General features: G+C 49.1%; 2 protein-coding genes across 5 annotated transcripts in view; both read left to right on the forward strand.

Moving 5' to 3' along the window:
• Window positions 1-770: 770 nt before the first annotated feature.
• Window positions 771-3,195, forward strand: COX19 (cytochrome c oxidase assembly factor COX19). Its single transcript, XM_069030138.1, has 3 exons — window positions 771-975; window positions 1,083-1,194; window positions 2,320-3,195. Exons 1-3 carry the CDS (start codon window positions 894-896, stop codon window positions 2,405-2,407), a joined length of 282 nt encoding a protein of 93 aa, XP_068886239.1. The 5' UTR covers window positions 771-893; the 3' UTR covers window positions 2,408-3,195.
• An 11,506-nt stretch (window positions 3,196-14,701) lies between these two features.
• The window catches only part of ADAP1 (ArfGAP with dual PH domains 1), a 50,741-nt gene continuing 38,190 nt past the window's right edge, over window positions 14,702-27,252 (forward strand). The window contains exons 1-4 of one of the 4 annotated variants that reach the window (XM_069029714.1): window positions 17,154-17,221; window positions 17,328-17,405; window positions 24,978-25,108; window positions 26,608-26,699. In XM_069029714.1, the coding sequence (XP_068885815.1) occupies window positions 17,170-17,221; window positions 17,328-17,405; window positions 24,978-25,108; window positions 26,608-26,699 (353 nt within the window). In that variant the 5' untranslated portion in view covers window positions 17,154-17,169. Of the gene's footprint in view, window positions 14,940-15,420; window positions 15,551-17,153; window positions 17,222-17,327; window positions 17,406-24,977; window positions 25,109-26,607; window positions 26,700-27,252 lie in introns of those variants that run through there. The other 3 variants (XM_069029711.1, XM_069029713.1, XM_069029715.1) reach the window with 3 other exon arrangements.

Here is a 27,252-nt window from a genome sequence, read left to right on the forward strand (position 1 = left end):
GCGGTGATGCGGCCCCAACCGCGCAGCCGCGAAAAACGAGCTTCTCTCTTTGTAAAATTCTAAGGAAAGTTTAAGGAAAGGGACAATTAGGAGACAACAGCGTGAAAGAGCACACCCGGTGCTCGAGGTTGGGCCTTTTTAGACCATTTTTGCTGTCTGTTCTTTGTGCATATTCCAACTTTTCCCGGAGCTGTTCTGCGTGGCCGCTCCTTGGTGCCGCCTTTTCAGTGCAGGCGTATTCTTCTGCCTTGGGTTTTATTTCTCTTGATTCGTGGGCTCGGGCTCGCCAGGAGCGAGTTGAGGGCTGGGTCGGGCTCTCAGCTCCCCAGACAGCCGGGGCTGAGGGCAGCTTTGGCCTCTTTGCCCCGGGCAGAGCGCTGAGAGCGGCTCTGGGCCCCTTTGTTCTGCGGGCAGCGCTGATCAGCCGCTGTGGGCTCATCCTCTGCTCGCTTGGAGCTTCTCTTACTCGCTCACGCTTGCTAAATTCTTGCTAAAAGAGAGAAAACTACATCCACACAGCGAAAAGCGTTTCTAACATTATATAATATCTACCTTAATACTCGCGAGAAGCCAATATTACAATATATGTTTATAACACCTGGGTGCACGGACGGGAGCGACTCCCGCTCGGGGCCCGGCCCAACATGGCGGGCGGCGTCTCCATGGCGACGCGCGCCTCGCTCCCGCCGCCGCTCCGGTTGCCATAACAACGCCCACGCCGTTTCCATGGCGGCGCGGCCCCGCCCCCTCCGCGCGCCGGCGCTCACGTGACCCGCTCGATGCGCTCGGCGCGCGGCTCCCCCCGGCGGCGGCAGTGAGTGGGCGAGTGACCCCCGGGACCGGCGAGTGACCCCCGGGACCCGCCCGTCCGTGTCTCCACCCCCGGCGGCGACATGTCCACCGCCATGAACTTCAGCAACAAGAGCTTCACGCCGCGGCCGCCGGACAAGGGCGCGTTCCCGCTGGATCACTTCGGTGCGGTAGCGCGGCCTAGCGCCGGGCCTGCCCCGCCGCCCCGCCGCCCCGCGCCCCGGGGCCGCCCCCGAGCGCGGCCCTAGCGCGGCCCTCGCTGTGTGTTGCAGGGGAGTGCAGCGCCTTCAAAGAGCGGTTCATGGAGTGCCTCCGCCGCAGCGGCTACGAGAGCGCGGCCTGCCGGCAGAGCGCCATGGCCTACCTGGAGTGCCGCATGGACAGGCGAGTGGCCCCCGCCACACCGGCCCGGCTGCGGGCCAGCCCGCTGGGCCCCGGGGCGAGCAGAGCGGGGATCCTCTTGCGGCACCGGGAGGGGAAGCGAGCCCGCAGTCACGCAGGAATTTTTGTCCAGGAAGGAAACAGGTGCCCCGTGTGGCACCAGCAGGTTTCCTGGCGTGTGGTTTCGATGGTATCCAGCCCGTACTGTGGGGTAACAGCGAGACCTGGGCAGCTTCCACCCTGCACAACGGGCAATGTGAAGCTTTTTTTTTTGTTTTTAACTGCGGTTACAAGTTAAACTTTTAACTTGTAGCCCATACTTGGCTCACCTTGTGCATGGCCTTCTCAATAAGCGCTGAGTATGTTTTTAAGATCCCTGAAGGTGCTGTGTATAACTTAACCGTGAATTATCAGAGCCAGTGATATTTTTCTTGCATATACTTCATTAGTGCTGGCTTCAAGTGGAAATAATTTTGCCTGTTAGCCCCTTAGAAATATGTTTCAAGCAGGCAAGTTAAAAGTCTTAACTTGTTCCTCAGTTCAAGTGAAGAAAGTGTTGGTGATTGGTTTTCCAGGGATGTTTCCATTCGTGTGTTGCTTTGCAATGCTTCCAGCACAGGGGTGAGTCAGGGAACTGTAGGAAATGCACCAATTTCCCTGTATTTAGGGAAAATACACTGCATGGGCTGGTGGTGAGGAAGGCTGCAAATCAAAAACAAGTTTGAAAAGCACTACAGCAAAATCTAGTGGCACCACAAATTCTGTTCTAAGCCATATTCACTTGAAAATGTAAATGGCATTGGTTGAATTTTAGGAAGCTCTTATGCAATTTGCTAATTAAAGATAACCAGGAGTCAGGTTGGTTTCTGAGGAAACTTAGTACCTAAAATGAGGAAACAACACATTTAATTGGAAAACCACTGTTAAGGGGGAAATAAATAATCCCTGAATGTTGCTTTCTTAAATCTGAATTTTCTGAGGTCTTGTCAAACAGCAGTCACTCTGTGTAGATGTTTTGGATTTGTTTAGGGTAAATAATAGTAAGTGAAATAGAAAATGCTGCTGTTCTCATGGTTATAGGCTGTGTACTCTAAAATTATTTTTGTTGTTTTCTTCTTTTTTACTTAGGCAACTTATGGCTAATGAACCACTGGAAAAATTGGGATTTAAAGACCTGATAAATGAGAAATCAGAAGAAAAACCTGAAAAGTCATGATGAAGACAGATAACTTTGCTCCTCATGAAGGGAAAGCATAACTCTGAATGTAGTACATATTGTACATTCTGTTCATATTGCAATAGGAAGTGTTTCCTGAAAGAGCCTTTTTTCCAAAGTTTAATTTTCCTAAAATAAGATTTTTCTTTAAATGAGCAAAAGTAGTGCCTTTGTCTGCTTTGCTCAAGTATTTCTTAACTTCTTTCTTTTAATTTCTCTAGAGGCAAAACAGTTACAACCCAAAGTGTTCTCCATGTCCCTGTAAAAACAGTGAAGTCTTATTCTAAGAGGACAAAAACCCAAACCAAACAATCCTTTATTGTGTAGGGCTTGAACTACTGATTACTCCTCTGTGGGCAGTATTGATATGCTCACAGCAGTTACTTGCCAGGTGGAAATAAAGCTGTTGTACTTTAAAATTGCTTTTTGTTAAATACTGGCATTAGTCCCCATCCCTGGGGTCATCTCACCCTGCTATGGAAGACACTGGGGTCCTGTGGGGGTACTCGGGGTGGGGTGATTTTTCAATCATTTCATCTTCCATCACTGTTGGGAGAGTATTTCTAGTTCCACACACCAGTCAGGGAGTGATTTTGCTTTTATTTACCATGCCAGCAGTGTTCACCTAATTTTTTCATACTTTAAATGAGAATAGTGGTATTTCTCTTGCATGATCTAATGCATCAGAGTCTTTCTTAATTAATGTTGAGTTCAAGCAGAAATAATTTGGCCTGTTAGCCCCCTAGAAATGTGTTTCAAGCAGGCAATAAATTTGTAAATCTTCTGGATGTGTTTTCCACTGTATGTTCTGCCCTGTTACTGCTGCTTCTCTTGTTTTTCTTTTTATCCAGGGAACCATTTCTCTGTGTGTCTGGCTCTGGCATGTTAAGCTTTAGGGTTCAGGGCCTGCAGAGAGTCATGCACGCTCTGAAGGCAGTTCTCCCACACTTCCCTCTTTAGCTGGTGTCCCCTCTTTGATACATCTCACCTCCCCGGCTGTCTGCTTTTGCTTCTGCTTCTCTCCACTGTGCATCTGCTCATACTGAGTTCCAGGAAAGGGTGAAAGAACATTTTCTGCTCTTCAAACTGATCGTTGGGGCTGAGATTTAAATTGTTGCTCTGTCTAATCTGATGGAACAGAGTGCACACTGCTCAGAGCAGGTTCCTGTTTGCAAAGGACATTTGCCTGCTGCTGCATATTTTTATTCCACTTCATTCTTCTGTTCAAATTATATCCTTTGGTGAGATTAGTACATTTATAGGAAAGAAAGCAGAAATTGTATTGCTGCAACAGATACTAAAAGACTTTATATTAAACCACTGAATAAGGGCTTTCTTTCAGTGATACCAAGTTAGAATTAAAATAATCTCCAGCATCTCCAGAAGAAAGAAATCAAATTTCATGCTTCTGTGCTCCCTGAATATTATAAGGCAAAGGGAATTCCTGGTAGGTCTGAAAGAATCCACCAGTGGTGGGGGAGTAATCTGGGCTCTTATCAGTGGTGGTTTCATTTTTGGATGTTACTCTGTGCTGTGGTTTGGCCAAGCCATTTCCTTCACGAATTCCATCCGTGTTTCCCTGAGACATTGATGCCAGCTCTGTCCTCTGGGTTGTTACAAAGTTTTTGAGGTGTTGAGTGATTGCCAGCCTAACAGAGAGTGTGGGGGTGAGAGGTTTGCACCTTTCACCAGCCTAAAGATCACATCCTCATCCTGTCCAGATCCATGGGCACGTTCCATCCTGTTTCCTGGCACCGTGAGTCAGCTGCTGTCCCCTTGTGCCAGGACAAGAAGAGAGCTGTGAGTGGATAAAATTCAGGGAATGGGCAGAGGCACATCTGTCCTGGCTGGAAGCATTGGCTGCAGAAAGGAATATGTTCAGTGGAGCTGTAAGGTGAGCTCAGAGCTGCTGAGGGACATCAGACATTGAGATCTAATGCAGCTGGGAAGTGGTGGGGAAAAAGCCATTAGTGCCAGACCTGGGGTCAGTTTTCCCAACTTGCTCAATGGGACAAGTCCCTGCAACCCCGGAGTCATCGGGGAGAGTTCCCAGAATGCTCTTCAGTTAATTCCTGCCAACATACAGATTGTTAATTAAAGTCTTTCCATTTAAAACCTCTTTATTGCAGCTTTGCTTGTGGTATCCAGGTTTGTGCTTCTTTAAACTGACAGCGAGTTTTAAGCCAAATGAAAGCAGTAGGTTCCTAGCCAGCTTTCCTGTGCCCATGCTGAGGAGAACCTCTCCAGGAGCCTGTCATCAATTTGGGAAAAATCTGTATTCTGGAAACGCTGAGCTGAGGCGTGTGTGCTGCAGGGGAGGCAGTTTGTCAGGGCACTGGTTTCTTGGTGGAGCTGTTTGGAGTTGATGAGCTGCTGTGCTGTGGGAGTGGTTCCACACAAGTGCATCAATCTTCCTGTGAGGAGCCTGCCAGGTGCTGCCTGTGCCAGCTCTGCCGTGAAGCTCCACCTGCTGACAGATCCTGCGACCTGGAGAAAGGCAAACCATTGGGAATCGAGGTTCAGCTGGGATTATGTACAGCCTGCCAACCTGGATGTAATTGCACAGGTGTGGAAGGGATAGCCCGAAGCAGGAGGAAGTGGTGACTGTGTTGCAGTGAAGATCTATGTGAGCTGTTACCATAGCAATAGAAATCAATAAGCCAGGGAGTTGTAATTGTCTTTCCTGTAGCTTTTCTGCAGCAAAGCCTCATTCACACCCTAATGAGGCACCCAGCTGCTTGGGATCCGTCCCAGGGAGTCCCCGGAGGGCTCTGGATCAGCAGAGCTTTGCCCATGCATTCTTTGCTCAGATTAAAATCCACTCAACCACAAAAAGCTTAACCTTGATCACAGCAGTTATTTACAGAGAGAACATTGCTGCAATTTAACCATCGTTACATCTTCCTGGGAGACCTTGAGCTCTAGGTGTATCTCTCCAAACTACTACAGTGACCTGCAGAACCAGGAAGAAAGGGTTTAATAAACATTTCCAGAGCTCTGGGTGTGCTTTCACAGAAAAGCCTACGCAAAGACAGCCTCCTGTGCTTGCTCTGGAAATAGGCCATGGTCCAAAGTCCTTTGTAGGAGCACAATGAGGCCGTGCCTCAGTGCTGAGGAGGGATTGTTGCTGCATCTGCCACCTGGAAGGGCATACCTGGCATAGCAGGAGAGTCGCATCTGTCAGCACTTGTGGAGTGAATGTTTGGGGTTGTGAGCAGTCAGAGCAGGCAGTGGGTGTGGCTGCTGACTTTCACTCTTGGTCCTTCCCCAGAGCATTCTCCCTGCTTTGTCCTGCTGGCCTCAAGTCCAGGGAATTCCTTGGGCTGGGTATTACACTCATGGTCAGTAGTCACCAGCCTGGTTTCCTTGGGAGACCACGTTGTCTCTGGTGATTATTTGCCCTTTGGGGCAGCAATCAAAACAGCTTTTACTTATTGCTGCCTTTGGTTGTGGCTGAACCAGGTGAGGGGCAATGAGTTAAAGCACCTCTTAAATTTTTGCCTCCTTGTTGTCTCACTCCAAGCAGATAGCTGAGAGGCAGCACCATTTTTACTGAGCCTCTGGAATGAAACCTGTGTTGTAGGAGGCTATGAGAGAAGGAACAGCCTGCTCCCATATAAAAAATGTCTGGAGCATCACTTGTTGCTGCTCTGAGAAGTGCCTTGGGTGTTCCTGGCTCCACTGGAGAGCAGTATTTTTCTATGTTTCTCATCCATAATTCCTGGGATGGGAGTGATACTTCTGCTAGTGTGCAGGAGTGCTGTCATGTCTGGTAGCATATCTATCCAGTGACCCCAGAGGACTTCAGTACTTTCATGCCTGGAGGAGATCCATGCTGGAGGAGATCCTTCTGCTAAATTGGGAATGTTGTATATTATATCAGGTTTCCCACAAAAATCAAAGCTCTGACTCAGGTTAATTTTAAAAAAGACTGGAAGTGCGCATGCAAGGTATATTTCCTCTTCAAGGGTATTTCAATGAATATTGGACATCTGATTAAACTAACCCTGCATTTTTTTTCTTTTTCTTAATGATTCTGCTTTTGTGAGTAACTGGCAATATTGCATTTTTGTCAGGATGCAGCAGATTTTCTAGCTTACACATTTCAAGACAAAATGCCTTCCTTCTGGAATGAAGGTGCCATATGGCTTGAAATGCATAATTGATCACTGATCAAAATAGGAGCTTCATAGAAAGTCACCTAGAAGCCCAATGAGTGCATGCAGGGGACTTGATAGACCTTGATGCACTTTTTGTTTCCTGGAACTGATGATGATACAGGGACAGGTTTTTATGGCTCTCCTTAGAGGTTCCGATGCCTGTGCTCTCTCATTATCCAGGAGATTCTGGGATTTGCATTAGCAGGTGCATCAATCTTATGCTTGGTGATTCCTGCTGGGCTTGGCTGAATGACAAGCCTGGCATTCACCATATAGCCCAACAAAGGCCACAGTTCTCTGTGAGGTAAAACAGTTCAGTTGATCAAATCTGGTGGGCTGAATCCAGTCCTTGGTGTCCCACACTCCCCCACCTCCAGTGGGATGCCTGCACAGGCAGCCCTTCCCAGCTCCCACACAGAGTGAGGTAGGTTCCCACTGCTGTGGGAGGGATGTTGGGGTCCATCTGGCCACATGTCCTGCTGCCTGGCAATGAGCAACACCATAAACCACCTTGTATTGTGGGTGCTTTTCTGTCCAGGTCCTTATGAATTATGGTAAACTCAGGTAGGAGCAGTGGTGGAAAGTAGCCTGGCAAAGAAAGAGCAGGGGGGTGAAGGAAGCAAGGAGACAGGATGACCCAGGCTTTTCACTTCACCTTGATGGGTTTAAAAAGCAGGTGGTGGGGGTGCTTCTGCAGCCCCTTTGGGTAACTGAGTCCTTTGTCTATTTTAGTAACCTTTGAGAAGTTGGCAGCTCTTATTTCTGGAGGATTTCTAGTGTTCTTGCTGCTAGCAAGCCCCGCTCAGCAAGAACCTGCTCACACACCCAGTTCTGATCCTGCTTGCAGAGCTGCTGAACAAGGGGAGCACGTGGGAAGGCAGCAGCATGGGAGGGGGTGCTCTGCGAGGGACTCAGGCCCCGTTGTGTCTGCTCAATTTACATTTCTCAGTTATTAAACCATGCTCTGGTTTTCAGCAGGGTTTGGAAGCATCTCTCCTTAGTGGGCAGGGCAGGAGAATGAGAGCACTACTGAATCTGGGACACCAGGATGGCCCTGAGGGTTTGATGTAATGCTGTGTGCTGCAGCCATCTGCTGCCAATCTACCGAGGGCTCTTCCCCTCTGGGTTGCACTGACAGCCCCAGGTAGCACGGCTGGGTGGATGGAAAAGCATTTCACCACACTCAGGAAGCCAGTTTTTGGGCAGGCAGACCCAGATGGGGGAAAAAATTCCTGCTGCCACTCAGGATTGCAGAGAAGCTGCAGATCAGATCAGTGCTGAGAAAATTGCTGGTAACTCGGGACGCTGAGCCTCCCACTGATAAATGAGCCTCCATGGCCCCATGAGCAAGCACCAAGTAGGAATTCCCAGGGGTGTAATGAGGCTGGCTCCTTGCTGGGTGCTGAGGTCGCCTTCCTTGGCTTTTGCTCTTTAGTGTGGAGGTGGGAGTTAAGCTGTGCTGACTTCAGCCCCTGGATTAAGCAGGTTGCCTTTAGCCTTGTCCTCACCACCCAGCCCATACAGAGCACAGGCTCCAGGGTGTGCCTGTTGTTTGGCACATCTCCTGTGTCCATGTGCATGCTCGCAGTGGTTGCTAAGGCAGCACAAATCTGTGCCCCTTCTCTATGCCTTCCAGTTCCTGTCTGATCCAGAGGTATAGGTGTACTGGGTCCATGCAGGCCAGTCCCAGGGCAGGATCTGTATGGGAAAGCAGAGGCAGTGCCATGGGTCAGCTCTGAGCAGCCTGTGTGCACAGACATCAGTGAGGGTACAGGTGGGTGGAGTGTGGGGTTTAGTTTAGTTTCCCCATCCCCAAACTGTGCTGCAGAGTCTGGTGAAAAAAGAGGGACTGTCTGCTGCCAACAGCTAGGATGCAGCATGGAGGGGAACATCTCTGGCAGGAGGTGCATCCCGACCTCTGTGTGAGGGGAGATGCTCAGGGAGTACATGGGCAGCACAGAGATTTACAGGAACCAGGTCACTGCAGGGCTGTGCTGACAGGAGGTGCAAGTTCTGGTCAAAGGGACAGAGTTCACCGGGTGCTGAAAAAGAACCAGGCAGGTGAAAAATGAGAATGCATCTGGAACATCTACCTGCATCCTTTTAGCAGGCATGGCAGGAGACTTGCAGGTGTGGTGGTGCCAGCTAGAAGGACTAATTTGAGCACAGAGATGTCTGGATTGATGGCTTTATTTCAGCTTATTTTAGCAAGTAATAGGCAGGGGGTGATGTTTATCACTGAAACTGGAGCTGGCTGTACTTTAGATCACAGCTCTAATCGACTGGACTGACTGGGACAGTAAATCACTTCAGCAGCACTAATAACACAGGGTGATGGGTGTAGTAAACCCTCTATGGCAGCAATAACCTGGTCCTGCTGGTTCTTTCACTCAGGTTGGTGCTTCCACTCTGGTTTGTTTATTAAAGCTCCTTCACAAAAGTCACCTGGATGATTGCTCTGACTCAGCCATTGAAATGGCTGCTCTCCTGCCATTCCCCAACCTGGCTTGGGCTCTTTTTACACCCTGCTAAAATTGTTTATTTTTGCACCTGTTTAGAAAGGATTTTTGGCCACAGGGGTCTCATGATGTTGTTTTCATGGCTTCTGGAGCAGGGCTGCTCTGTTGTTGCTAGAAATAATTGCTGTTAATTAATTCTTTGCTGATTTTTCTTTGGCAAAGCATACTGAAATAAACAGATAAGTGAGCAGCATGCTCTGTATCTTGATGTTGTGGGAGCTTTTAGGAAGCATATAGTGACATCCAAACAATCTCATCAGCAGCCAGAGAAAGGGCAGGATGTGGCCCTCAACTTTCTGTGGACAAAGTTAATTGTGGAGAGGCTGAATTACCATCTCCAGCTGTTTGGCAGCTTACTTCAGGCCATCATTTTTAATCTCTTTCTAGAGAAAAACCACAGTCTTGTTTCCATCTACTGCTTTATTCAAATCACAGCTGAGCAGTGCTACAGAAGGGGATGTGCTCTCAGCTGCCTGAGCTGGACCAGCAGCTGAAGGCAGCAGTCTGTGACACGAGACCGACTGCTGGGGCCAATAACTGCTCTGTTTTCTCTCTTCTTCTGTGCCCTTTTAAAATGGTTTGTTCTTTTTTCTTCTGAGTGACTCAGGCTCTGCTGAAGAGACTTCCAGACCAGAAATGAAGTGCTGGGCTTCAGCCCCTCTGTCCTGTGGTCCTGCCCGTAGCATCTCCATCATCCTCTTTGCTCTCTGTCCCGGGCTGGAGCAGCCCCTGGTTCCCAGAGCCCAGAGCTGGCAGCAGGTGGGTTGGCTGCTGGAGTCCCCACCCTAGAACATGACATTGCACAGCTCAGTCTCCTGCTTGAATGTCTCCAAGCTGTTCCTGGAAGCATGAGCCATTTGAGCCAGGAAGAGATTAAATTATTGGAACTGAGCAAAAGCAATTTCCATGGTAAGTGCTGCCCTGCTGTTTGCACACCGAACCTGTCCTGCTGTGTCTCAGACTCAGACTGAATTGATGACGTCCCACTCTGAATAATCACTTTGACTTTTTTTGGACGAGCTGATCCCCTGATGTACGACTGTCTTTACACACATGTTGGCTTTCTCCATACAGAGATTCCACAGGCCTGAGTCTCTTAATTAGGATAAATCAAGAATAATGCTGAAAGCAGTGGTCTACCATGGATGTAGGTGAACTATTGACTTCCTTGGTCTAATTTCATCTCCTCTGTGAGCAGAAAAGAACCTGTCATTGGACAATAGAAATCAGCATAGCTCCAGCTGGTTCCCTGCAGCTGCTATGGAGCCAATTCCCTCAGCTGCCCCCTCCATGTCATATTTTACATCATAGGAAATGGGTTTGGTGCAACAACAGGACTGTTGCAGAGCTGTTTTTCTTACATTGAGATTTCCCCAGGTGCCGCTGAGCAGACATACAAATATCCAACATCTTCACACCATCAAGTACCCCCTCTCTCTCTCAGATGTATTTTGGCTCCCAGCCATGCTGTCTGAGCAACTAAGCAGCCCCAGCAACCATGTGCTGACACCCAAACCAGCCCATTGCTGGCCAGAGGCAGGCGGAAAAGAAACTGAAAGGCTGTCCTGAGCACAGGATGGGCTGGTGGTTGGAGAATTTTCCTTTTTGTGGTAGCATGGCTGTGAGAGAGCAGCGATCAGCTCTAGGGGGTTGCAGAAATCTAGAAAAAGAGATTTTGGTCTAAACCCCACCTTGTCCTCACTCTCCCCAGTTCTGCTTCCCTACAGAGGATCTCTGTGGTCTGGTTTGCATGGTGGTAACTGCATGAGTATTAAATCATGGCAGTAAAGGATTCCCCTTTTTTCACACTGGTAACACTGGGCTGCAACAGAACTAAGCACTATGCAAATGGAAATACACCCTGATCTGCAGATCACTCCGCAGTGAGACACTTTTAGAGCTGCACAACTCTTTGTCTTCTTTGAGGGCTGCTGCAGGTGCAGGACATAACAGCTCTTTTTCCACCCTCACACCATTATCTCCTGCATCATCCTCTTCCACTTGATCAACACATCCTAACCACACAGATGCTGTGAGTGTGCTTTTCCCTGTTCCACACAAAAACAATCCCACAGGCTCCATACAGCAATTTGCTCAAAATGAGAGAAAGTTGGCATCAGTATTGGATTTTTGGTTCAAGAATTTTTAGCTGCCCTGGTCTGAGCTCTCTGCTCTGTGGCATTCCTCCCTCCCAGCTACAGCCACTCTTGATTTAACTGGATAACCCAGAAAACCCTTTCTTTTTTTAAAGAAAAACCTCTAGGATTTGTTTCCTCCTTTTTTTTTTTTTTTTGAACAGGAAACTAATGCTGCAGCGGAAATGAGCTGCTTTAACATAGGTGCGGGTGCCAGTGCTGTAGCTTGTTCACACAAACCTCCAGCTGCAAGAGCTGCCTCCGCTGTGGTGCTGAGGAAGCCTATGGAATCCTGCCTGGTGTATCTGCTGCTCCAGAGTTTTGCTTGAATGCAGTTGCCATGGCATGAATTATTGATATTTCTGTTCAGGTTTGCTGTTCACGCAGGAATTTGTAATGCTTCCCCACGTTAACGCTGTGAATGCGCTCCCGGGTCACATCAAGGGTTGTGTTTAACACCCCTTTACTTGCATGGTTGTGGCATTGATTTAGCCATTCCGGGGCTAGGGCTGTGAAATTAACTACACCCCAGTGTAAACAGCTCTTTCCTAACAAAAGGCAGTCTCGGGGTGAAAGGAGCTGATAGGGAAGGGCAAGGAGAAGGTATAGTTATGTCTGTGCATTTTCAGGGCGTCACCACAAAGATGATGGAAAGGTTTCCAGGAATCTCTGAGTGTTCTTTGCCCTGACCTCAGTATCTGGCATTTCCAGAGGCTGCCCTTGCTGCCACCGTGCTTAGCACCTCAGGAGATCACATTAATAACGTCCGTTTCTAAGGCAACAACCTTGTGATTTGGAAAGACTGAGTTAAAAGTGTGTGTGTTTACAAACAAACACATCTTACACATAAATATGTAAGTATTTACATACATATGGATATGAATTTATGTCAGACCTCCAAGTCACTTAGCAGCGGAGAGACAGGAAGCATCTGAATGAGGGTGGTGTGTTGACAGCGACAACCCATCTCCAGAGTTTGGTCAGAGACTTCACAAGAAGTAAGAGCAAATTCATTTAGGCATTCCCTGAAAGGTGCTACCCACGGGAAAAGTGTGGGGCAAAGCTCAGAGGAGGGAACAGTCTGACATGGACAAGGCTGAGCAGTGATGCCCATCAGCCTCCACCAGCCCTGCAGGGGCAACCTTTGCTCTTTACCCCGTGTGAGATATAAACTCAGATGCAGTCCCTGCTCTATGCCAGGAATCACAGTCCTCAGGATTCAATGTCCATCAGGAGAACCTCAATGCCTGCCCTGGATCAACATTGTGCCAACCAACACTGGGGCAATACCCAGCCTCCACTCCTTGGATAAACCAGGAGTAAATTTACAGAGATACCCTTGTACGTGTGAGGTGGGCTCAAGCCTTTGATTATCCACTGAACAAAAGTTTATCTTCATTTCTGGCTCATTTAGTTCCAACTTTTCTCCCTGTCGCTCCACGTTCCCTCCACCCACGTGGGCTGTTTGTTTCCCCGTGTGAAGTCTGGAGTAATTGTGTTGACTTAAATGCTGAGGATGCTGCTGATCGACCCTTGCTGGCCCTGCTCTCCTGCTCCTCCTGTCCTTTATGAAACTCTCTCCTCTCATCATTGACAACAGGCTCTGTTTTATTTGATTTTATTACAAGATATAAATTTCTGTCTGCAGCCCTGGCTTCCAGCACGCGGAGGAGAGAGAGGAATTGCCTAGCAACCAGGAGAACAAAAAATTAAGAGAATCAATAAGTCTTAATGGAAAGCTAAACAGAGACTTTCAAACCAAACGCCCTCCCTTCTCCCAGCCTCGGCCTGTGGTAAGTTCATGATGATGTGCAGCATCCTGGCTACTGCATGAAGCATTCAGCAAATGCCTCTTCTGGAAAAGCCAAAGTGCAAATGAAAACCTGGCCTTACCTGGGCTTAGGTAAAGCTCTGATCCTGTAGCATTTACACTGTCAAGCTTGAACGCAGCACAGGTGTGGAGGGTTAAGACACTGTGCTGAGCTGGTTTCACTCAGAGTGTGTTAGAAGTCAGTGCTCCGGGTTAGTGACTCAGAGGCTGAAGAAGGTGAGGGTCTGGATGTAGCAGCTCAGTTTCCCCACAAAAGGTCTGTGTGGAGGATTATGCTTTTGGTTAGGATGGGAGTGAATTTCCAGACCTTATCAAGCTATGTGTGTAAAACCAGCAAACCCAGCATGACGTGTGACACAGGGTTGAGTCAGCAAGGAACAGTCCAGCATCAGTTTAAAACAGTCAGAAACCAACCTGGATACAGTCACTTGTCTGGCAGCACAAATGCAAAGGTCATTTAGGAAAATGTATTCCAGGGAAGGGGAGCATTGTAAATGTACCAGGCCATGATTCTGCCTGTATTTAGAGGCTATTTTCTCCAACAAAGTGTTCTCAGGAACCTGCTCACATCCTCATGTTTGCAGGATCAGGATGGTGATTTGGCTGTGGAAGTTTCCCCGGAGCTGCTGGCAGCCTCCTCCTGCAGATGCTCGTGCACACCCTGAATCTCATGGGCAGCATGAATGGCATGAGCCGAGCTTGCAGGAGGGCTCTACTTTGTTGGAGGAAGCAGAGTTGGATGATTTAAATGGGGCTTGCTTTGCAAAACCAAAATTGTTTTTGTAAGCAGAGATGTGTGAGCCACAAACAGGACATAGCAGCATCACAGGTAACCCATACTTGAGGGGAAGGTTTCAGCAGGGGTTAAGGATACACAGCTCTGAACCTTTCCTCAGCCAAAGGCTTCCCACATCCTGCCCCTGAGTGCCACTTTAGTCTTTGGCTGGCAAAACAAGGAGTCTTCCCCATAGATGGCATGAGATGCACGGCCATGATGACACAGGGATGTTTTCTCCCCCGATACTCCCTTGACACCACAGAGGGTGTGAAAAACGTGGGAAGATGCCTGGAGGATGGTTCTGCCAAGACACAGACATGGAAGGTGCTGGTGATGTGCAAGGACAGCAGCGAAGGCGGAGCGTTTTGGAGTGCGTGGGGCTACTAGTGAAACCTTCACAAGTGCCCCCAAAAGATGCTGGTGTAAGAGGGGCACCCCAAACGTGCTGCTCATGAACCTGCCAAGGTGCTTGTGTGGCAAGGCCCCGGCCAGTGATGGCTGGGCTTGCTGCCAGCCGCCACCTCCCACTGGTGAAGCCCCTCGGCTCCCACCTGCCCCTGCCCCGCCGCTCCCACCGGCGACAGCATCCCTTCCGCGGGCAGGAGTTAAACCAGGGAAGGCACCCCCGAGTGCTGGGGACACCTGGCGGGATGGGATGCCCTGAAGGTCGGGGACCCCCCTCGGGGGTAGGGGCCGCCCGGGCGACGCGCTGCCGCTGGAGGTCGCGGGCGAGCGGGGAGCCGGCAGCGCCCGCTGAAAGCGGAACCGGCGGCACCGGGTGGCTCCGGCAGCGGCGGGCGAGAGGCGCCCAGGGCGGGCAGGGCAGAGCAGGGCAGGGCAGGGCAGGGCAGCACCGCCCCGGCGCGTCCCGGCGGCCGGAGGCGCGTTCGGCGTGCGCGGGGCGAGCGGGGCCGAATGGAGCCGCCCGGGCGCCGCCCGCCTCGCCAGCGCCCCCCGCCCGCGCCATGAGGCTGCCGTAGCGCGGCGGACCGAGCGCAGCCCCGCCGAGCCGCCCGCCGCCCCCATGGCGAAGGAGAGGAGCAGGAAGGCGCTGGTGGAGCTGCTCCAGCGGCCGGGGAACGCGGCGTGCGCCGACTGCGCCGCCCCGGGTAAGGGCAGGGCAGGGGAGGCGGGGGGCGCGGGCGGCGGCTGCACCTGCACCTGTCCGCACCGCACGGCACCGACGGGGCGCGGGGCTCTGCCCGCTCCGGGAGCGGCGGGGGTTGCGCCCCTCCGAGGGTGTGCCCGACCCCCCTCCCCGCCGCGGGGGGATGCAGCGGGGATGCTCCGGGGCTGGTGGAGGGATGCGCTGCGCTGCCGCGGTCCCCGCGGACCAGCCCCGGCTGAGGTTTCCCCTATTTCCCCCGCCCCAGCCCGGCTCCTCGCCCGGCCGTGAGCGCTGATGTCATCCCAGCGGGTCCCCGCGGGCTGCAGCGCAGCCGGGGCCGGTAACCGGGCGGTGGGGGCTCTGCCGGGGTGCCCTGGGCTGCGGGGGCCGCGTGTCCTCCGTGTCCCCTCGGCTGCTCCTGCCCTGTCAGTGAGCAAACACATGGGGACAACCGGAGGCAGCGCTGCGGACATCCTGCCCAACAACCTTTGCCCAGCTGCCATCGATGGGTGCCTGAGCTGCGCAGGGAGCGCGGCTGGAATGTCTGTAGACGTCTTCGTGTGCGGAGGGGAGAAAATCTGGGCTGGGAATGTCTTCTTCGCCCTTCGGATGGTGAATTTTTGGGGTCGGGCCGTGATGCTCTTGCTGAGCAGAGTCTGCATGGGGTGGTGGGATCTGTCTTTGAGAATAACCTTAAAAAAATTGCCGAGCAAGTAACTTTCCTTTAAAACAAACAAACATACAAACAAAACCCCCACCATATAGAAAAACCTAAATTTGTATTAGCTTGAGCAGGATGGCTCTGAGGAGGTGTATAAAAAGGATGTCCTTCTCAGCCTCTGTCATTCTATAGGTTAAAGAAAAACCCAACACTTCAGCTGAGCCCTATTTTCCCAGCTATTGATTTGTTTAGGATGTCAAGATCTATTGGATACCGCTATCCAGCTCGTACCATTACCAGTGGTTTTGTATCCCTAAGCTGCATCCCAGGACACTGCAGTTCACTTTCGGATGCGTTGTGTCCTCCGATACCCAGCTGGAAAGGACAAAGAACTTTGGGCACAGCGTGAACGGCTTTGCAGCGCCGCGCTGCTCTGCCTGCTCCCACCCATCTGCTGCCGGCTGTTGCTGTCTGACTGTACCAGCCCACCTCGGAGGTGTCTTGCTGAGCACAGCTTGGGCTCTCCGAGTGGGTGTCTGCCTAAATTATTCTTTCCTGGAGAAAACTTTACAAACCTGGGCCGTTCAGATCAGTGGGGTGATTCTCCCTCGCCCTGTGGCTATAGAACGTAAAGCCCCCAGGCAAAATGGGAAGTTTCTCAGCATCACCAGGGTGGAGATGAAGCTGTAGGTCAATAAAATAGCTCACATCAGAGAAGGAGGGTTGTTAAAGGCACCTTTTGAATAAAAGGGCTGTAAAACAACAAAACCATACTTTGGTTTTGATGACATTTGCATACAGAGATGTCTTAGTGAATCTGAAAGTCAGAGAGGAGAATTTGGGCCAGTGTCTTTTGTAAGTCAGGATGTGCTATATTAATATCATTCAGCCTCTTCTGGACTCTCATGGCATTACTTCTGTAGGACCAGCTCCCTGTTCATCAACCCAATTTCTTTAGTGCCTACTTTGCTTCAGTTTCTTTGGCAAACGAGAGCTATTCCTGGTGCTGTAATGTGCTCGTGTGCCTGGGAGTGACAATAAACTTGAGATGCCCTGGGCTACTTAACATAAGATATTAACTTGTGTCTGTAGGTAGTATAGAAAATACCCAGCCTGAATTCAGTTACTCATCCTGGGCAGGTGTGGCAGGCCAGGTCTTTCTGGGGATGAGGTAATGCCGGAGAGACAGGATAAGTATCCAGAGAGCCTCCAGAAAAGGGGTGCAAGAATGTTCTTTGCTGAGAAGGGGGATGCACAGAGAGATAAAGGTGGCAGCTGGAACCAGGTGGGCAGCTGACACTGGGAAAGTGTCAAAGAGAAAATGGAGTGAGAAGGAAAGAAGAGAGGGTGAGGAATGAACAGAAGAATGAGGAAAGCAGTGCAGAGTTGTGCTTTCCCACACCTGAGTATCATCATAGGGCTGATCTGGTACAGCTGGGGGAAAGCCAAAGAGCAGGATGCCTGATTTGTTATTGCTTTTCTCAGGTGGGTGAGTGCCATTCCCTGAAATACCTTGTTAGTACAGGATCCATGATAGGAGGTAGCCATTTAGCTCATAACGAAGAATAGGATGGGTTGGAAATGTAACAGGGGAAAATTCTCTGTTAGTCACTTTAATTTGTGTATGTGGAAGCCAGCTGGGTTTTCTTTTTCTTTTGGAAATGTTTATTTGAGAAATCAACCAGTCAGTGAAAGTTTGGGTTTTTTTCATTCCCTGCTGTCAAAAAGGGTTATTTTCTTTCGTTACTGTTTTGGCATATGGGAGAAGCTCAGCAGCCAGAGCCCTGAAGCCACAGCTTGTCCCAGGTATTCTATGTCCTATCACAAATCCCTGGGTTCCTGGTGCAAAGGAGCTCTCAGTGTGGCTTCGTTGGGCTAAGCTGTGACGATATAAAAATCAAAGTTGGGGGTGGACAGGGGGCATTGGGGGAGGCTGTTCCTCCTGGGCTGGGTAAATAACTTCATCCCCTGCAGGATCATCCCATCTCCTTGGGGAGACCTGGGCACAACCTGCTGCTTGCCTGGGGCTGGGCCAGAATTTGCCACTTAATCATGACTGAGGTTTATTGAAGTGGCCAAGCCCTGTAGGGCTGCTCTGTTCAAGATGTGTTTCCCTGGTCTGTGCACAGGAAACTTGCAGCTGGGTGGAATGGGGTATTGAATGTGGTGCTCAGGAAGGTCAGAGCTGGGTCTTCCCCAGGACCCGTGTATATGTCTGGCAAAAAAAATCTCTTGTGCAAAACCGGAGCTTTCAAAGAGACCTTGAGGGATGTCTCAGGTGGAGGGAACAGTCTCACAGGGGCCATGACAGCTGGGAATGCAGAAAGGATGCTAAAGTAGAAAGCGAAAATCAGAGTGTAAAATAATGGAGAGGTTACATTTCTCACTTGCAGGTTTTTTGTGTTTGTAATTTTTTAAAGTTTCTAGTTAGGTTTTTATTAATTGCATTTTTATAAAACCTGAAATTGCAAAGAAAAGATTTTTCAGTTTCAAAAATGTCGTCGATCTGTAACGCATAATGAGACTGCCTTGGTTACATCTTCGGGACTGAGTTCTGGGGTAGGAGCCACTAATAAAGTCATTAGATGGGGCTTTGGGTCCTCTGTCATTAGACACTTCTGTGTCCTGGGTGTTGTGTTTTTTGTGGGTTTAAAGCTGTGCTTTCTCAGGGAAGACAGCATGGTAAATGCAGTCTTAAGTGCAAACCGAGCAATGTTACTGAATTGCTGGTGTGTAATGGCTCTCTGTGCATTAGAATAATCTTTTTTTCCTTCAAGACTAATGTGGCAGTTCAGCCTTTTCTTTTTCTAAATGATTCTTTGTCTCAGGCAATCTTTCCTCACATCATGAGACGGATGGTTATCTCAGGGCATAACAAGACCTTGAGTATTTTCCTCTTTACTCTATTTTTCTATGACTTAGGCTCGTGTTTCCATGGAGTGAGAATCATTTTACATTGTAGGAGGACAGAGAGGCTCTGAAGACAGAAATGGAAATCCCATCAAAGCAATCCTGCACTTTAAACCCTCCAGCAGCAGTTTACATGGCTTGTTATCATTTTATCTTTCTCATTTGGGATGGATTATTGGGACATGGATCCTGGGTAACATCGTCCTCGGTGCCTCAGGCCCAGAGGGGATGAAGGATGGAGGAAGAGCAGAAGGCACACGCTGGAGGGGAGTCTGGAATTGGAGCTTTGTGCTGGGGAGCCGAGCAGATCTGGTGTTCTGGTGTAACAGTGCATCTCAAAGCCCGTGGGTGGCTGCTGCTGGCTGAGGTGGTTGTAAACACCTTTCCCTTCTCAGTTCTACAGCAGGTGAAGTTTTTCCATTCCCCACCGAGTGAGGGTGGTGATTAGAGGGCAACGCCTGAGCACTGGGGATGGCTTGGTTTGCTCAGGATTGAGGAGAGCACCGGTTTGATCTCAGCCTCTCCTTCCCCCATCCAACCGCTGGTCCTAAAAACCCAGATCAGGAAGGCGACCGAGTCCTCGGGTCCTGCCAAGTGCTGCCATCTGCAGCGCCTCTGCCCATCCCCTCGGGGAGCGATGGGCTCTGCTCACAGCTCCTTCCCTCTCTTGCCCCCACTGCCTCCCACTGGAAAGCTGTTCCAGAGCTCTGCTGCTCTAATGGAGTGAAACGGGCTTTTCATCTTCCAGCTCAAAGTGGAAACTTGTTCCTGCACCTCCATTGTCCTCTCAAACACTGAATTTTTTCCTTTTTTTTTTTTTTTTTGGTGTCCCTGGGAATTTGCCAGCCCTTCTCCCTGGGCATAAGCAGAGGGGTAAGAAGGAAAAAAAAAAAAAAAATCCCACAGCAGTTGTGTTTAGCTCAATGCCACTTTCTGCAGGAAAAAGGGCTTTTTGAAACAAAGGAGGTTTAATGTGATGGTGTTTTTTGTCCGATCCTGGTGCCTGGGCTGCAGCACAATCGTGGGCTGCAGACAGCGAGAGGGGGCTGCTGGGACCTGCCAGCTGAATTAAAAGACCTTGGCAAGTTTAGTGCCTTCACTGAAAAATTTTCCTACTTAGAGAGGAGTGTTGGTGGGAGGCTGTTTGACTTCAGCCTTAACTCTTTTATTGTTGCTTTTCAACATGCATGACCAGGGTCTGTTTATTAGCCTCCTAATCCTTCCCCAGAGTAAATAGCTACAGAACTTCAGTGCTGAACACGAGGTTCTCTGTCTAGGGCATGGAGGAAATCAGCAGCAGCTGAGCAGCAAGCAGAAAGGCTTTGTGCTTGTGTGGATTGCACTAAAATCCCAGCGATTCTACCCCATGTCGATGAGTTACACTTCTTGTGCAGGGTGAAAAAGGTTTTGCCTGCCTGGAGAGGTATCTTTATCACCTCAAACAGGAGAGGGGTTCAGGAAAATCCACTGAATCTGCATCCCAGCCATAGAGCAGCTCCTGCCCAGCTGATGTGGCAGGGATGCAGCAGGGCAGCTTGTTAAGGGTCAGGCCATCATTCGTGTGCTGAGGGAGGTGTTGAGGGTGTGTTGCTGTGCATTGGCCTCAGAGGTTTGCCTTGGTCATCGATATTGTGCTGTAAGTAGTGATAAATGTAGTTTAAGGCAGAAGGTGGAGCAGGAACATCCAAATTTTGGGACATTTGTGTTTTTGCTCTTGTCTACTTTGAGCCTGTTGCTGCTCTAGTTCATGGGATTTTACTTGCATTGATGGCATCTAGGGATTTTCAAACTGGAACTCCATGGCTTTTTTCTGGATACAGGAAATACTGATTCTTTATTAAAAAAAAAATTCCATTAGCATCCAGCTTCCAATCTCTTTGGTTTCTATAAGCTGTCCTGTGTCTTAGGTGGTTTTTCTTCCATAATATTTTCTGTGACTAGCCTTCATTTTTTTCGTTTTTTCCTAAGTTCAGGAACGCTGGGTTCAAGCTGCAGAGTTCATGGTTCACTGTGCTGGGTTTTCCTGGGGATTGTGGTGACAAAAAGGGCTGGGTGGAGAAGTTTCTGAATTTAGCTGTGTTGCCAAAAAATATTTTAGTTTTGTTTTGGGTGCTTCTCTAATCTCTGGCTATGCCTTTGCTTTCAGATGAGTGAGATGGGAAAATACCAGCCCAGTGCCCTTCTCCTGAGTTTAGTTTAGCTTTCTTTGTTTTGTTTAATTTTTAAAATGAAGCTGACTCACATCTTTATTTTGAAAGTCATTATAATCTGTTTATAAGTTACAGGAATCTCTACCACATTGGGCAGTGAAAGCCTTTTAGAGCTGGAATCAGTTGCTCAGGATGAGTCTTTCTGCACTTACAACAGTGTGTTTGGTTTAATGTTCCCGTTGTTCCTCGTTCATTTTTATTCCTTTTGGCTTGAAATAATGGAATAAAGTAATTTGTGTGGAACTTAGGCATGCTGGGGAGTTTTCATTAGGCTTCACTGCTGTTTGCTCAAAATTCTGGAGGCTTAGGAAAAAAGATGATCTTTTTTGAGCAACACCCAGAAAGCCCAGATTATGACATATTACCATTTCAGTGCACCTTTTTGGAACGTGCCCAGACAGAATAATAAAATTACTGAACTCTCAGTAATGTCCAGCATAGGAGGACGTGTTCTAGCTGTTGAAGTATCCAGCAGCAAGGTGGACTTCACTTATCTGTGGGGAGCTCAGCTTGCCAGCTGTGCAGCCTGGGGTCACTGGCTCACTAATCTAATGGTGCTGCCCCAAAATTCACTGTTCGGTGTGAAGACACTTATGAAAATTTATTTCCATGTTTGATAAGATGTTGTCTTATCTCTGGTGCAGTCATTTGAAGGGTTGGAGTCTGTGCTAAGCCGAGGTTGGGGATCACTGGCATTATCCACCGTGTCCCTGAGCTGAGAATTTGTGCTGGAGAGCAGGAGAGAGGGACTGTGATGTGTTTGGGAAGCAGCACAGCCACTGACAACCCCAAACCCTTTAAAAGGCTTTGCAGAAGCATCCCTGCAGCAGTGGCTGCTGGCCCTGGCTGGCAGCGCCTGCCTGGGGTCTGTCACCAGTCCCTGCAGAAGACGTGTGGGTGTGGCGGTCTCCTTGCTGGGTTTCTTCAAAAATGGTGTCACGAGTGTGGGAGAAGGGGAAGCAGTGTTGGCAGAGCCCTCCAGAAGCCAGAGTTGGGGAATCCTCCACCCCCTGCTTCCTGTCCACAGAGCTGTGACACGGGGAGGTCACAGGGAAGCACGAGCCCGAGGGCTCGCGTGGGTCTGTAGTCCTCTGGTTTGTTCAGATGATGCTTAGAAATTCCTTTTGGCTTTCAGCTAAAGCCTGGGAAAGGTTTGGGCTGCCTTGCTTTCTGTTAGATGTCCTCAGCTGGGAGAGCAAGAGCCACGAGAAATCTCAAATTATGGTTACAGTGGCATTTCAGAGGGACTTGCCCTGGTCAGTCAGTTGGTTTTGGGGGTTTTCACTACCCAGTGATTTTTGGATGGTGCTAGGTCAGTGCCTGAAGCCTTTGAACTCTCCTCCTGCCTGGTGTTCCCTTTGGCACTAAACCCAGTTGCCAAATGTGGGTAGTTCTGGGCTGTGACAGGAGAGCAGCACACAACCAGCCGAGCATCTACAGCTCTCTCACCCACCCTCACCACACGAGAGACATATTTCTAAAACCAGAAGAGCAGTGAGGAGGAAGTTGCTATTAATACCTGGCAGAGATGTGAGTGGCTGGGGTTGGGTCGGGTGGGGCAGGTGAAATGTGCAGCTCTGTCATGGTGCTCCTCGAAATTTGCCATGTGGGATGTTGGTGGTGTTGGATGGACACGGATTTGGAGGGGAAATGCTGAAAGGAAGGTGACCAGGAGGAGATAGCTACTGGCTGTGGTTTATTGAACAAACTGAGAACATCCCTTCCAAGGCTGGGTCACCACTGACCCCATTGTGTCTGCTCCTCTGAAGGACTGTCACCTTCTGGCAGCCACACATGGGTGGCCCTGTGTATATGATGTGATACAGGTGTGTATGTACCCTGTGAGATAATCCAGCTTTTGTTTTCTTAGTTAGACAAGGCTTGACGTGACGTGGAGCAGGGGGGAAGTGTTTAAGAGTCTGGTCTGAAGAAGATCTTGTTGTTGTGAGAATGCCTTAAAGCCCAGGTGGGACTGAAACCTGTTGCTTGAGGTGCTGTTTGCCTGTGTCAAGAATAGACAGCTTGGGTATGAGCTGACCTGGTGGCCACTGGAGCTGGAGTCTCCTCCAGGATCTTCTTGCAGGGTGTTCCTCATCCAGGCTGGAGGAAGCTGTGCTGTCTCCTGGTCCTGTCACACACAGCAGTGCAGGCAGGGGAGGGGTTACCTCTTGGAGAGGACTTTGGAAGCCTGAGTCCACCAAGTTGTAGACAGCAGGAAGAAATCCACCCACATGCCTAAGATAAATCTGGTAACATTAAAGAGGCATCAGGACTCCCAATAAAAGCTGTTTTATTGGCCAGTGCATACTTTGATACCCATTTCCCTGGGTATCACTGGTTCCCAGTGCTTTGATCAGATCTCATGACTCTGAGAAGGATTGAAGCTCAGTTATCCTGGAGTAGCTGTGCTGGGCACAGGGACCCAACTCCAAACTTTGCTGCCACAGCTTCCTCCCCACTGCCACGGCTCTGTCTCTGGACCCCCTTACCATTCCATGTGTCTGGTCCTCTGCATGAACGTCAGTGATGGGTATTTGAACACGAGACCCTGGTGCTTTCACCTCGCCTGACTTGCAGCCTTTGGGACCTTTCAGCAGTGCTGAACCTTGGGATGTTTTTGTGGCAGGAAGTTTGGAGGGTCCCAGACTTTGATTACAAACATGTTTGGAGATGGCAGAGGACAAAATGATGAATTAGAGCACAGAAAGTGCCTGAGCATCCAAAACTCTCGATTCTTTCTGCCAGCCTGCAGCCCAATAACTGGCCACAATCTCTGAGGTTGGAATAAGTGGGGTGCGTGAGCTGGGATGGGGTGTGAAGCTGAGTCACCCAGTGCTTGTGGAAGGAGCAGGGTGGGCAGCAGCAGGCCCTTAGATCAACCTGACTGGTTTTATATTTCCCAGGCTTGAGTTGAAGTCACTGGGGTCTTGCATGAGGATAGGAGACCATGTGAAAAAAACTACCTTTGTGTCTGCTGGTGGCTGATGGGACTTGTATCAGCTTGGGAATTTGCTCCTCTCTCCCATGTGGGCACTCAGCTGTGTCTGATGAGAATCCTCATGTAGCACTGGGGCTTTCATCTGAGCAGAGCCACCTCTGGAGAACTGAATTGGTCTTCCCCAGGGTGTGCTGGGGGAGGCTGGTGGCTGTCCCTGCGGGCAGGGCTGGTGGCAGCCCTTGGTTACCCCTCAGGAGCTGAGCTGCTCCATGCCAGCCTGCTCCTTGCACTGACACAGCCAGAGCATTAAATATGGATAAGGAGGAGAAAGCACATTCCCTGGCCTTTTATAAATGATTGCTGTGCTGTGGGGAGTGAGGGTTTGGTGTAATTACTGCGGGGGAATAAACGGATGACAAGGGGCTGTGAGAAGGGAAGACCTGCCCTTACCCCTTGACAGCCTGATGTCATGGGTTGGCCGAGGGGCTCCCAGCCCTGTGGGTTTGGGGAGGATGGAGGATCAGTGTCTGACCGGGTGACTGCAGTGAAGCTCTTTCTGCCGGGGTGCAGCTGGATCCGCAGGCGCTGACATTTGCCAGTCGGAGTTCAAACAAAGATCCCTGTATTGGGCTACTGGCGAGGCAGTGCCAGGGACACTGCTGGATGTCCCTCTGTCTCCCTGCTTTGGGCAGTGCCTCTCCCAAGAAGGAATTTGGAGGCAAGGGACTCGTCTTTAAAGTGCTTTGTGTGAGATGTCAGCCCGGGGTTGTAAACAGTGCGTGGTTTTGCTCAGAGAAAGTACAGAGCTGCCACTGGCAGCATTTTTCCATTAAGGCAAGGGCTGGAAACCTCCTGGCATGGAGGGCTGGGCTGCTGGGAGCTGCAGCTGTGGGAGGAAAGTCTCTGTGTGGAGCACATGTAATAAATAAATAAAAAGGGAGCAGCATAACGGTTTCCCTGAGCTGGTGTAATTTCTGTTCCATGCAGTGTTTGGGTGGAATTTCCTCATGAAAGATGGATATTCCCCTCTCCTCTTCATGTGAGCATGGAGTGAGTTATGGAGGTCTTGGGCATGTGCAGTTGTCTGTATATTGGGGTTTTGTGAATAACAGCTGCACTGGGGATTGCAGATCTGTTAATTGTTAGTTTAATTTGTATTCCTATCAATATAAACATCTATTTCCCTTCTATATTTATCTGATGCCTTTAGAATCAGGGACACCAGACCTGGCATCTACTGAACTCCTCTGCCATGCCCTGTCCTGCCCTCAATCCAAAAGATCAGTCAAGTGCAATTCCCTCTTTCCTTCTTGCTTCCAGACCCAGACTGGGCATCCCACAGCCTCGGGATCTTCATCTGCTTGAACTGTTCAGGAATCCACCGCAACATTCCCCAGGTCAGCAAGGTGAAGTCGGTGCGCTTGGACGACTGGGATGATGCCCAGGTGGAGGTACGTGCACCTGGGGCTGGGAGCAGCAGGGAGCTTGGGCTCTTCCCTTTGGAGCCCTTTCTGGAGGTGCCCCAACAAATGTGATTTCAGAAAGCGTGTCTAGATAGTTCCTGACTGTTGGAGTGAGGTCCGTGATGCTGGTTGAAATGGGAACACCCATTCTGTGAAGAATTTGTGAGGGTTTCCCCCAGCCCTATGAAAAAGTCAGTGAAATAGCGTGTGGAAATTACTGATTTTACTGAATTGTCTTCTCTTGTTCCTTACGATATCTCTAGCCTAGACTAGACCTCTGGTCTACCACCCCTGCCCAGCTCAGCTATTTCTGGCTTTGTTCCTCTTAAACTCACATCTTGAAAAACTGAACCACAATGTAAATTATCTCAATTTATGCCCCACACCTACCTAGATTTGGGTGGTGCTGCTAAAGGCACCCAGGAAACCTTTCTGCTTTGACTACTGGTGTCTTTAAAGGCACAAAGAGCTCTTACCAATCATTGATTTCTGTCTTCTGTGTGTAGAGTTGAGGTTTTTCTGAAAGCTGCACGTCCCAGAGTTGTGTGTTTTATGGCAAGAAGAGGCATTAGTGTTGCATGGGTATTTCCTTCCCTGATATTTTTTGGGGGGAATAGATTGAATATGTGAATGTGAGAAATTCAAAACCATGAGAATAATAAAAAAAAGTTTGGCTGCTTGTTATGTTTGTATGCTTGGCATTTGACATGGAACAAAATGTATTTAGCATGGCTGCCTGGAAAAGAATGGGGTTTTTACACTTATAAAGTGAATTTCAATAAATAAAATATATGAATAAGGAAATAAGTAATTTTCTTTGCTGAGTTCTCAACTAGCCTTTTGTGTACAAGATCAGAAGAAAAGGAGGGCTGTCAGTCTAGACAGAAACATTATATATTTATTTATTGGAAAGGAGGGCTGTCAAGGTAGATAGAACTTTTATTTATTTGTTTGCTTGTTTATTTATTTATTTGTCTATCACTTCAAGCTCCTTCCTGAGGGGGCTGGAATGACTTTGCAAAAACGAAATCATCCTTTTGGCACGAGTGATGTGATCCAAAGCACAGGATGTGTTGTCAGAGGCTATCACCTTGCTGGAGCTGTAACACATGGAGACTAAAAGCAGTGTGAGGGTTTGCCCTCTGGTTACCTAATTCCCATCTGATTCCATGGCTGTGAGGTGGAAATGCTGCTGTGTGCTGCCCCCTGCTCCTGTGGAGGTCATGCAGGTGGGACTGGGACATGTCCTCAGCATCATTTTAAGCTGTAGGATCCCTGCAGTAATAATCAATATTGATTTGGGAGCCCTGGTTTGCAGGCACAGTTTTTACAGCAACCTTACTGTGCACAGTCCTGGGCAAACCTCTCCGTAAGAAAACAGATCCCCCCCCTCCCAATAATTTTACTGCTCTGTAGAAGCAAAAGAGAATTAAAGGAAAATGCTGTTAACATTTGTTTAATTCTTTCTGTTTTTTCTCTTTTTACAGTTTATGGCCTCGAATGGAAACAATGTAGCAAAAGCAAAATATGAATCTAAAATGCCACCATTTTATTATAAACCAACATATCTTGACTGCCAGTAAGTAAATACCTCTGCTGGTAAACAGCATTTATTTGTTTGTGCAGCTGCAGCCTCTGTAATACTTTAGTTTTAGCATAATACTTTCCTTTTTTTTTCTTTTTTTAGCCACAATGGAAGTTTCATTTATAAAAAGCCCTGAAAATGCTTTTCCTTCTGCACTCATGTGGTAGAGTTTATGCTGCGTGTGGGATCTTATTTAATAAGTACAGTTGAGATGATGCAGAGGAGTCAATAGTTTGTCTGTTCCCCAGACTCTTCCCAGTTTCTAAAGCTACAAGAATGCCAATTTCTACCCATTGATTTCCTCTGTCTTTTCAAATCCCCCTCCTGCATCAAAGCAGAACTTGCTGATCTGCTGTGTGAGATGCTGGGTTGCTTGTAATGCAAAAATCCTGGGGGTTTGTGTTGTTAGGGTTTTTTTAGTCTATTGACAAATAGTCTCCTCCACAAAGGCAGGTAAAAGGTGGTATCTCCCATACAGTGTAGAGTAAACCTCTCTAGTAAGGTGGGGTGGACTTTGTAGAGCAAGCAGCTGAGCAGCCAGGACGTG

Source organism: Aphelocoma coerulescens, chromosome 14 (genome assembly GCF_041296385.1).
Source record: "Aphelocoma coerulescens isolate FSJ_1873_10779 chromosome 14, UR_Acoe_1.0, whole genome shotgun sequence".
NCBI lineage: Eukaryota > Metazoa > Chordata > Aves > Passeriformes > Corvidae > Aphelocoma > Aphelocoma coerulescens.